The sequence below is a fragment of the Perca flavescens genome, chromosome 14 (genome assembly GCF_004354835.1).
Source record: "Perca flavescens isolate YP-PL-M2 chromosome 14, PFLA_1.0, whole genome shotgun sequence".
Taxonomy (NCBI): Eukaryota; Metazoa; Chordata; class Actinopteri; order Perciformes; family Percidae; genus Perca; species Perca flavescens.
Genome location: NC_041344.1, coordinates 25744230 through 25756460, shown reverse-complemented (window position 1 = coordinate 25756460; position 12231 = coordinate 25744230). Strand labels below are relative to the sequence as shown.

General features: G+C 41.4%; 1 protein-coding gene across 1 annotated transcript; it reads right to left on the bottom strand.

Moving 5' to 3' along the window:
* Positions 1–1070: 1070 nt before the first annotated feature.
* On the bottom strand, positions 1071–3834 carry marcksl1b (MARCKS-like 1b). The gene is made up of 2 exons (XM_028597600.1): positions 3521–3834; positions 1071–2541 (listed from the first exon to the last, which is right to left on the bottom strand). Exons 1-2 carry the CDS (start codon positions 3605–3607, stop codon positions 1993–1995), a joined length of 636 nt encoding a protein of 211 aa, XP_028453401.1. The 5' UTR covers positions 3608–3834; the 3' UTR covers positions 1071–1992.
* Positions 3835–12231: the final 8397 nt, after the last annotated feature.

Sequence of the window (12231 nt, the reverse complement as noted above, 5' to 3'; positions counted from 1 at the left end):
AAGCTGGGCCAGAGTGAGTGACAATCCAATAAAGGCTAATAATTACATGAATTAGCAGAATACAACTTTATTGATGTCAAAGTCTGGCCTTAGTGGGTTGCACTAATAAACCTTATTACCATGTGCTGTAAGCACCTTTTGTTTCCTTGTGAAAATGACAATGACAAGCAAAACTAGGTCTATGTGCTGAATAACAGCCACAGGTGACAATTTACAAGAACATGGGAAATGGTCAAATGTGTGACAGCACCACTAGTAAATACCTCGCTAACACTCGCCACCATGAGCTACTGGTTATACCAGACCAAGACAGGCTGTATGTGGCAAACACCCTCAGTGTTTTGAACTGAGAAATTATGTATTTCTTGCTTATGAATTCAACATTTAATTTGAAGAAAAAAAAAAAAAAAAAGAAGAAAAGAAAAAGAATGTTACTTCATATTTCAAAAGTTACAGTAAGTTAAAATCTTTAAATTGAGTTTTGACGTCAAATATTGAAGGACATGGTGTAGCTACTCCAATTTAAGTTTTCTTATATTTGTCTTACATGCAGACACCAAAGCAATGCTAAATGTCAGACAATGAAGCATCAGCCTTTACACAGTGTCTTTTTCTTCTTTTCGATATGTGGATGAATTAAAATTTTGTGTCCCTTACTAACTTTGCTAGACTACTCCCAATGGGTGTAGATCGTTGTGACCCAGACAATAACTACTAAAGTAAGTGCTAGTCTACAGATGGCTTACTTCAAATGATTTCACTTTATTTCATCCTGGAGGGTACTCAGCATGTCCTGGTGTACCACACCGGTCATATCAAACGATTATATTTCTTTACTTTATTAGCTTTACCATGGCCTAATTATAGAAGGCATAGAAGACACTACCCAATCAAAAGACCTTAATCATTTTGGTGTCACTGATCATATTACCTTGGAACATAGCTAACAGTACAGTTACGTAAAACGTAACGTAATTTTAATATGACAAACAGGCTCCACACCCTCTCATTAAAGTATACTACTTCATAACAAATGTAATGTGTGATGTAAATAACCATGAAGACACATAAACGGGCAGGAAACCAATATTTATTTACCATTATCAACTTTACAATAAAACCAGTAACATCTGTCAACATTAGCAAAATAAAGAACAGAAATCAATCCAATGTATTTACAGAGACAAAGCAGATTCAGGCTCACATACGACAGATAAACAACTCTGCTTCATATCAAACCGCAACAGTGAACATAGCAAGCTTAAGTGTTCTTTTTTTCATAGTAAGGTAAAAATCAAAGTTGTCTATTTTTTTTTTTTCTTTAAACAAACAGGTAATAGCTTCTCTGAATCTTTAAGATGGTTCTCTATAATACACCACAAAATACTTCAAATTTGGGTTAAAATATAGGAATGTAAAAAGTTGGCGAGTCTCTTAAATTTCTGATTTCATTTTTTTTTTTTCATTTTTTTGTTGTTGTTGCTCTATTCAACAGTCATTTCAAGTGGTGATGGTGTCCTAGTATCTTATCTAGCTGCATTCCTTCAGCAAGGAGGCATCTTTGATCTGCAGATTTTTAGGGAAAAGATGCTTTGACTCCTTCCTTCTCCATCCATCCTTCACCCGTCTATATACTTCACGGTGTCATTAGCTCGCGTTCTAGCCATTCAAATCCAATTTCCGCATAGCGACCAACCCACAGCCTAAAACTCAGTCCAGGTCCACATGTTGAGCAGTAACCAGGGAGGTGATCTAGTGAATCTAGTCTGTCGTCTTGTTATCATGACGAAAAGTGGCACGTCGAAGGAGTCTCTCACATACATGTGTATATATTTACATATACATATATCCATATACATATGTATACATATACACACATATATATAAATATATATATATACTCTTAAATTTTCTCTCTCTCTCTCTCTCTCTCTCTCTCTCTCTCTCTCTCGAAAAACAGTTCACCCAGTTCATTGTGAGCTAAAGGTACAATCACTCTTTCTTTTCAGAGGGAGCGGGGGTCGAGCTGCTCTCCTCTGTTGGTTTCGTGGCCTCAGGGGCCGGGGCAGCTGCCACCTCCTTGGCCTCCTCCTTGGGGGCCTCCTCTTTAGCCGGAGCCTCCTCTGCCTTTGGGGCCTCGGCCACAGGCTCAGCGGCAGCCTCCTCCTTCACCTCCTCTGCGGGAGCAGCGGCTCCGTTCTCGGCTGGCTTCTCCTCAGAGGGGGTGGCAGCGGCGGCGGCGGCGGCAGTGGCCACTTCCTCTTTCACAGCCTCGGTCTTCTTGCTCTTCTTCAGATTCAGTTTGAAGTTGAAGGACTTCTTCAGGGAGAACTTCTTCTTCTTCTTCTTGGGGGTCTCCTTAGCCGCAGCCTCGCCTTCAGGTTTGGCTGCCTCTCCATCTGCAGGAGGCGCCGGCTCAATAGCGTCGCCCCCTGCGCTGGCTTCAGGCTCCTTGGCTGCTTCGGCTGAGCCATTGGTGGCGGCAGCATCCCCATCAGGCTTTGTGGAGACCTCACCATTGGTTTTTACATGTCCATTCTCCTGAGAGAGAAAAAAAAAAAAAGTCGACACAAAATAAGTTCTCTATTTCTAAAGCTTCACCTTCTGACACAGAAAATTATGTTTACATTTAAAAAAGCCTCTCTGTACAGCGATTTTAGAAGTGCATTTCTCGTTTCTTTTCAGAGCATCGTCGTGCTCATCCATTAACCACCGTCTCGCCTGGCTCAGAGGCGACGCCTTGCAGTACCCGAATAAGGCGATAGGCGGCGGTAGCGCCACACAGACCGCCTGAGGTACCAGACAGACATCGGCTCAACAAAGACATGACTAGAGCCCATCGATGGAAGAATTGAGACACTTCCAATTAATGTTTATCAAAAACAACTATCGTAAAATGTGAAATTGCTCAATAAATGCAATCAGTACTTAAGTAAAGTAGATGTGTGTCACCTGAAGTGTAATTAATATGTCATTTTAATTTACATTAAGATCCAATAATGGTTTTAAGTATCAAATGTATGATTAAATGTGATTCATTTAACTGATTTCACATTTTGGAAAGTGGGAAAATGGGTGTCCAGACATATGGGTGTTTTTAATCAGGGAGGAGTAGGCTAGTGCCTACGTGCGCTCGAGCCCCCCACTCCCCCCACCACCACCACCACCACCACCCTCCCCCTTTAATGCCAGGCACTATCAAACACGTTGTGCGGATTTTGGGTTAGACCTCAGTCACAAATACTCGCAAACATACTCAACATACTTCAACTCAAACTGTCAACCGACATAGACTGAATAACAACACGCTAGCTAGCTCATTTTGGGTTGCTCTGTGACCAACCCATCAGCAGCCCCACCTGACTTGCCCAAAATGTCCTCACATTCAAGTTTTGTCGATTCAACGTCGACTAAATTTGCTAAACTAATGTTTTCGTGTGAGAAATTAAACTTTTATCAATGACTACGTATCTCCTCCATTAGAAAACACAGTAATAACGGCTCGGGTAAGTGTAATTACCTGTCCGTTGGTTTTGACAGCTGCACCATCAGCGGCAGCAGCGTTTGCCTCCGCGGCCACATCTCCCTTGGATGCCTGGGATCCCATTGTCTTCGGTGAGTTTCGGAGTTTTCTAAAGCAAATTAAAAAGAAAAACTAAAAAAGAGTGGTTTTAAGTTAATCCAACCCCAGGGCGAGTTACGTATCCAGCGGTGAAACGATGAAAAGTGTATTTTTTTTCTTCAGCTACTTCCTCTCGGTTGCTCCTATGCTCGGACTTGTCACCCCGCTAGAGAGAGACCCTCTAAACTCAACACTGGTTGAACGCAACGCTTCAACATACAGCAGGTTCAAGGCGCCACCCGTGGGCGGGACCTGCTGAGGTCTGACCAATCATCTTACAGTCTAAGGGCAAGTCTAGAAAGCTCTGGCCAATCACCTCTGACTCCCTAATTGGCCCCGCCCCACAGGAGGACCCCCAGCATTGAAATTAATTTAGTTCAGCTGAATTCAGTGTTTTATAGATTTGTAAAGAAAAAAACAACAACACTGACATGATATCAAGATAAAAGATCAACATTTTAATTTCCATGAAATCATGTTCTCTCCTTTTATAAGTGTGTATGTTAGTGTGTGTGTGTTCATGTACTTCGGTTCCTATGATGGTTGAGCATTCAGTCAAAGTTGAGGAATGTCCGCCCAACTCAGGACATATTGCTGGTATTAAGGCAATAAGGAGGACTTCTTACTTTATTGTCAATTATTACAGCATTTTCATGTGTGTGGGTATGTGTCAAGTGCCTAGGTCATAGACTGTAAAAATAAGGCCTATAGACAAGGACCTTGGTTTCCCCACTACACTCATCCTTATCCAGGTAAGATAAGCAGATACAGATTGTATGATTATAACAGGTATACATGGGGTGTTTGTTTAGTCTTCTGACAAAAGTGGATAAGTTGATGTAAACATAATAAACCTGTAATAGGAAATAATGAGTTCTATTGACTCTGGTAACTATATTCACTGTAGCTATTTGCTTACACATCATCCAGATTGGCTGATAAACAAATGACAATGCTTTAGCTAACAGTTATTTTCGTTATTAAATTGATCTGTAGGTTATTGTCTGGATTAATCGCTACATTTTGCCAGAATGTTTTCAGAGCTCAGGTTAACCAATCAATCAATCAATCAATCAGCTGGTGGTTTCAGTTCTCGTTTTTCCTGATTGTCTTAGCTCATGGCATGAAGTAATGCACTCCACTGCAACAGTTTCACTTTTGGGTATGTCTTAAGCAAGCAGGGAAGTTTGAGAGTGTGTATTTTGGTTTCAGTATCACTTAAAATACTCACACATCTTAAATTACAATCTGATTCAGCACATAGTCAGAGTTTCAGTAAAGTCTATTTCAACAGGATCTTAAATTACAATCTGATTTAGCACATAGTCAGAGTTTCAGTAAAGTCTATTTCAACAGGATCTTAAATTACAATCTGATTTAGCACATAGTCAGAGTTTCAGTAAAGTCTATTTCAACAGGATCTTAAATTACAATCTGATTTAGCACATAGTCAGAGTTTCAGTAAAGTCTAATACAACAGGTGTTTCCAGAGGCATATTTTTGTCAGAGAGCTGTATAGCCATCATTTGTTGACCTGTATGACATGACAAGACAATGTTTATTTAATGACGTGTTTTATCTGTCCTACCAATACATACACTTCTCCAGAAACAAAACAACTTTACGACTCAACGTGCGACCAATTTTCATTAGCTGTAGCTGGCCGGTTCGCACGGCAATGATGCGAAATAAGTGAATTATGATGGTCACGAGATCGTGGTTACAGTCTCTCAGAAATTAGTGCAACATTTGTGACGGATGGCATGACGCAGGGCAACAATTGTGACAAAATGTACAGGTGAAAAGCTCGGTAAGAAGAGATAGAGATGTGAATTTGAAACGTTATTTAAGAGTTTCTTGCATCTATCTCTCCAGCACACCCTTCTCCTCTCTGTCTATCAGTCCATCAATAGGAGCAGCTGAATAGTAAAATGGACCTACTTTTGTCATACAATGGTCAATAAGGGCTTAATCTATTGTTCGATGTTGTGCTCTCATTGTGGGCATGGGGACATGGCGATCTGACCATAGAACAGGATCAGCGTCGGGACTAACAGCATGTCACGCTGTCTCCTCATCGCTCCATGACTAGATGTGTTGTTCACTTCCGCTTGTCAACAACTTACCAGGAGCAAAATACATCAATGTGATGATCATGCACATTCCACCTGATCATCTTCTCCCACACACATTCCTCGCAACAGCTGTTACAGCTACAAATCTCAGTTATGGGAGGAAAAGGCTTCAGTGTTCGATATCACACATGATCTTTGCTGTGACCAATCAGCCTAATTGATTTTGCAAGACTTGGGATCATTGGAATGCATGTCAGCAGCCCGTCTTGATGCTAAAATCAACCTGCTCTCTTTGCACATGTAAGTTAATGCAGACACTTATGGAGTTACTGGCCACATTGCACGATTATGAAAGAAAATGTTTGTAATGCAGTTTGGAGAGTTATGTGAGTATCATGTCTGTACGCTACATTTTTAGCTACAGCCAGCGAAAGTTACCTTAGCTAGCATAAAGACTAAAAGCAGGTGAAGATAGCTAGCCTGTCCCAAACTGTTGCCACGAAGCTGAAAGCACACGGTTGTCTAAAATATTAGTGTAAGCTGTAGCATTATATTTCCCTCGATTGGAACCAAAATTATATCAAAAAACAATAGGCCCTAGACTAAAAAAGTACAGGTAGGGGTGTCAAATTGTTAGCCAAAAAGTACTTGGCCATTTTTATTTTGAACAAACATCCATGATCACACAAAACCCTAACCACGGCCCGTAGCTGCCAGTAGCTCCTCACCTGTTGCCTATTGGTTCTGTAAGCTGGTAGTTCACACACTAACGCATTACTTGAAGTCTGACAAGATGGATTTCCGTGTAATATGAGATCCATTGTCTCAAGTCCTTTTTGCATTCTCTCAATTTAAATAAGTAGACGCACATCGCCATGTAAACATGATTACTGTGGGGAGTTGTAAGTGGTTTTATTGCTGTTTTGCAGGGCTGGATTTTTATATGCATCCAAAAGTGATAAAACGTCAATCCAGCCCTATCTACTTTCCTTCCTGCGCTTGCTTCATAGCAGTCCCACTGAGAGGACAACTTTTCCCCACACGTATCACGCCGTATCTATCTAGCCGGCCTTGTAAATGTCATAATAATGTGTCCACTGTGTACTGTGGAATGCCTGGCACGCTGGCCCTCCCGTCTCCCCAAGCCATCTTCTCCTGTGAATGGGCTTCTTCAGCCTGCTTGAGGTAACTCAGCCCTGGGGCAGAGGCAGCGAGAGAGACGCTATCATGGTTAACTTTTGCAGATGGAACTACATCAAGTGCTCCTTTCTTCTTCTTGCATGTAAAGCCAGTCCCTGTGTGATTGTAATGGCAGGCAGTGCTGAGGGCAATGACGTGGCGCAGGCTCATCTTCTTCTCATCGCCGCACTTGACACGTTGCTCTATGTAATGTGTGTCTGTGTGTGTTTGCACATGTGCGTCTGTGTGTTATGTGCATATAAGGGAAGCATTGTCAAGGGACCAGTGAGCGTCAGGGGGTGAAAGGCACAGAGAAGCAATCCTTCACACATAGACACACATTATGCACCCAGCACATACAAAACAAGGAGGGCATCAGCTGTGACAGAGTTCATGTAGATGGGACGGGGGTTGGAATGCAGAGAGGAGGAGGCCTTCTGATCTGTATGACAGAGTTGAGGCCTTAGATGGAAAGAAAAGTGACAGTTGGGGAGAAAGCAGACAACCACAGGTACTGTAGATGCAGTCACATCATTGATGGATGTGATTGGCAACAGAATGCCGTGCTGATAGCCGAGCGATTGCGCTAGACGGGGCCAGGGGATGTGATAAGAGGTCATCAAACAATCGTTAAACCCCCCCACCACATAATCTTTATGAGCGATGCATTCTGGGATTGGGAGGAGGAGGGCAAGATGTAGGAAAAGACCAGGGAAGATCCATAAAGAAAGCTGGGAAAGCAAGAGTCATATTTAAGGATCGAAGGACAGGATTTCTCCTGAAGTTCCAACTACTAGCTAGTTTCAAACTAGCTATTTACTAAATCAGTTGCACCGTTAAAACTTAAGGTATGTCTTAGAAAGTAAATACTTTAGTAATGTGTAAATCGATTTCCAGGACACGTCCATATTGCTGTCCAATCAAAAACATGCAACTATATTAGGAGGAAGTTACTGTTGTACCAGGAGACATTATTGTCAGAATATTTTTAATATTTTATAATTGTATGTATTATGCGTTACATTATCTTTCATTTAAAACCTTTGTTGTTAAACAGAATTTGTGTCAGATGTGTCAATGCTATCCCATTACCTCTTTTACTATTTTTTTTATGATGAATTTTTTATTATTTTTATATTTTTGAACACACAACATACAGAACAAACAAATACCCAGAGCGTTTAGATATGACGCTAAAGGAGACTTTTAGAGTCAATAACATTGGCATATAAATGCAGAATCTGTAGGTAACGGGACAAGATTTTGGTATCGGAAGCATTCTGGTTTCCATTTGTAGCCTGTTTGTAGCTCGAGGAGTATAATTGAACAATCACGTTTGAGGCGGGCTTTGGTTGCATGCCGGTAAACAGTCCCTGTGGAGAGCAAAAGAGACGAACGCATTGGCCGAAATAACCAGCTGCGTGGAATCTGATCAAATGGTATGGTCAATTCATGTTGGCGGCCGGCTGCTAATAAACACCTATGTTACATTCATAAATTCTGACCTGAATTAATGCTGACATTTATCCATCATATTCGAGTTGGACAAGGTTAATGGAAAGTAAAAGAACATTAGGATGATTAAAAGGAATGAGAATGAGCATGATCACATTTTCCCCTGACCTGCTGTTTAGGTAGGTAAACAAGCAATGACATTTAACTTTCCTCTGAGGAAGTCACCTAACTCTCTCATGGCTCTTTGTTTTACTGAGTCAAGGTGTGCCAGAGTGAGTAAGGTGCTTTCCAATCAGGCAGTGGTGTAATGGTAAATAAGAAGGTGGGGAAACTGAAAGGATCATATTCACAAACATTCTCCAATATGAAACCGATCAGTTCATAACATGACTTTGACACAACATAGAATGATTTTTTAATTGACCGTCCATGCTTAAATGATGGACAAATGGTACTCTGCAAATCAAAAGGTTCAGTTGAATGTACATGGTTCATGGTTTTCAAAACTAAAGCCTTGACATGAACTCCATTAAAGCTGTAAAGAGCAGATATCAGATTAGTCTCTCAGCCTGAACTGGTCATTCACCACCAACCTCAAACGGCCGGAAAAGGATTATTACGATCTTGTTACCTTATTGGAAGTCTAATTGAGCCAATCATACCCTTTAACTTTCTCCAATGCTTGCTGTCTTTGTTACAGCACACCAAAGCCTCAGGGGATAGTCCAAATTGTTCCTATCCCTTTGACCCAGTCTTCAATCACCCTGTGATCGCATGGCTGGAGCCTATCGTCTGAGGCTCATCATACAGAGGGCTTACTTGATCTCTAGATCACTGTTACCTGCCCCGTAGTCTATATCCACGATGTTCCACTTCCGGAATTGCTCCGTTTGCCAATGGAAATTCCGCCAGGGTTTCACTCATTTAGGTTGGATATCCGTTGCCTTGGGCTTTCTTTTCGTTGTCATTTTAAACTCTGTTCGATTTATGAGGACTATCGTTGACCTTTACTCAGATCTCTGCAAGGTAAATCAAGTCAGCTAGCTCGACTGTCTTTCCAATCTGAGTTTTCTGTTGCACGACTAAAAGGGGTATTTTGCAGAGGCACCGTTGCTCCGTCCGGCGCTTAGACGATTGCGATTGGTTTAAAGAAATGCCAATAAAGCAGAGCACGTTTTTCTCCCATCCCAGATTGCTGTGTGGACTAGCCAGACCCTCCTCCGCAGCTCTGTGGAGACTACCTGCCTTGCGGCTTTCATCCTATAGCAGTCGTTATTTATTTTCTATTAGCTACCTCTTTCAAGTTAGAATGTTTTATGTCGTTGTATAATCCCAAATGCCACCTCCTCATTCTCTTTTCTGCCTTGCTGCCATCGATGAAGATTTTGTATCTATGTATTCCTGGATATTGGGCTGTGCGTGAGCTCTGTCTCCCAAAGCCTCTATTATTTTGTACTTCATCACCCTATGGATGAGCATCACAAGGTAGCACTGGCCGGGTAAAGACAGATAGAGAGGTTGAAGAGACAAAGTATTATGGGTATTAAAACAGCAGAAACTGAGCTGATTACTGAAGAGAACGTACTGAAGTTAATTAATGCTATTTCTGGACGATGCCATCAAAAACAAACAAGCAATTTAATGTTTAGATGATTAAGTCAAATCTTTTGAAATGCATATAGAGTCCCTGCACTGGATTACAGTCAGCCATTTTAATCAAAGCCAGCCTAGCTGCGGTCAATATCTCTTAAGTGCTCGCTCAATCGTATAAGCACTGATTGACAGACCTCGCGGAGGGACAATAGATAGCATATGGCTTAGCGTTTGAGCCGACAGATGTCCACGCTAGACAAATAGAGAGCAGGAAAAAAAGATAATCATGACTTTTTGCTTTGAGCCCGAGTGGCCTGGAGTTAAAAGAGGGTTAAAGGGGGTAAGAGTTAGAGGGCAAAAAACAATGGTGCAAGGAAATGGGGAGGTGGAGTGTTGTAGTATACCAGTCTTAATAAAATAACAGCTAAGTAGGTCACATTAACATGTTGTCTGGAGTGACAAAGATGCAGTTTGAATTTACAGTTACAGTGGTTTATCTTCCTAATTTTCTAGGATTGGGAAGTTTCAGTGTTGAAAGATAAATTGTACTAAAAAGTCCAATAAGCAGTTTCAGAGAAGTGTTTGGGACTTTCCATTTACAACTCAAATACTACTGCTGACCCATTTAGATCAATGGATCACCCTGTTAAGCACACTCACAACATTTTACTTTCACTTTCAGCCCACTTCTTCTTTCTCCATCTCTGGTTGGTCAGAGACGGGGGAATCCCTGTGGGGATTTCCCTACAGAAGGTGTTTATGTGTATGTATCACAGTGTAAATACTGTAGTATGGAGAGGACAACGAATGTTGTAAAGCAATGCGAAAATTTCCCGTTTTTTTTTTAGGGAGTATTACTATAAGCCTTGATTTTGAAATGGGCCTACATTTTCAGGCAATAAAGCATAGATTGTCCTAAATGTTTGCTGTACACACCAATGAAGAAATTCGCTGTACACACCAATGAAGAAATTACCCGACTTAGCCTTTCAGTCTGTCTTTGTCTGACATACTGTACACACACACACGCACACACACACACAAACAAACGCGCACACACACACACACACACACACACACACACACACACACGCCTGGCACATGCAGCACTGGAAATGGTGTCAGCCCTGTATAAATCCCTTTTGACATATGAGCATGCCAGTGACCTTATTACCATGACAACAGTTTCTACAGGATTATAACGTTGTGGCAATGCTGACACAATATGACACAACAATGTAGACACTTGGTGTGCGATGTGCTGCTGAGAGTCGAACCACTTTTTATTTTTATTTTTTTCTTTCTCTGTCTTCCTCCTTGCCCTCTTGTGCTTCATGTATTTTTTTCTTGTTTTGCCCTGATTTCCCTGTGTTTCTGTGAGTGTGTGTGTGTGTGTGTGTGTGTTGTGTGTGTGTGTGTTGGGTAATTTGTAGTGCATTTGGAGGTTTCAGGTAGAGAGAAAAGCAACCAAAAAAAAAGCTTTCAAAACAAGAATGATATGCAGGTAGGTCAGGCCTATCTCTGGGCTTGTGAGCTCTCACTTCCAGTGTGTGTGTGTGTGTGTGTGTGTGTGTGTGTGTGTGCGTGTGTGTGTGTGTGTGTGTGTGTACACCCACGCACGAGTCCTAAAATAAATGCTTCTTCTTTCATACATGTGAGCACATTCAGCAGAACTGAACAACACATCCACCCCCTCCTATTCCTGTTTTCTGCCTCCTCCTCTCTCCTCCGCTTTCCTCCATCCATCCTGAGAGGGAGAGACAGGGAGAATGTCAGAGGAAAGTAGGGGAATGGGAAGACCGGGAAAGAGAGAGAATCAGGGTTTTGCATGCTTTTTTTTGGACAAAAAATACCAGAGTCTTAGGCTTGGTTTGTCTTTTTGTGTTTATCTCATGACTGCATGGAGCGCAGGCAACTTCTGGGAAGGGGAGAATAAAAAAGGGGTACAAAGGAGACTAAAGATTGTAGAAGAGCTGGGTATTCAATATGGGAGCTCAGCTTAATTCATTTCATAGAAAAGGGCCACTCAAACTAAACTTCATGAATAAAATCATCAAGTTTAGTTTGATCATCACAAGGAGTACTACTCAGCCAGTGAAAACAGTTATAATAGTTATAATGTTTTTTTGTGGTTCTGGACAGAGCTTTCCAAAGTTTGGAGACATAACCCTGATGATGTCATCATCATATGGAGAGATGCTATCTGGTTACATTATGGAAAATGTAGGACTCTGTGGTTTTGTTCGATTTTGACCATTCTTGTTTTAGTCTGTCTCTTGTGAGTACCACAACTTTATGAAAGTTAAA

Coding starts and splice junctions, on each gene's coding strand:
- marcksl1b (XM_028597600.1), bottom strand. CDS start 3,607: ATGGGATCCCAGGCATCCAAGGGAGATGTGGCCGCGGAGGCAAACGCT. Junction 2,542..3,520: donor CTGTCAAAACCAACGGACAG/GTAATTACACTT, acceptor TTTCTCTCTCAG/GAGAATGGACATGTAAAAAC.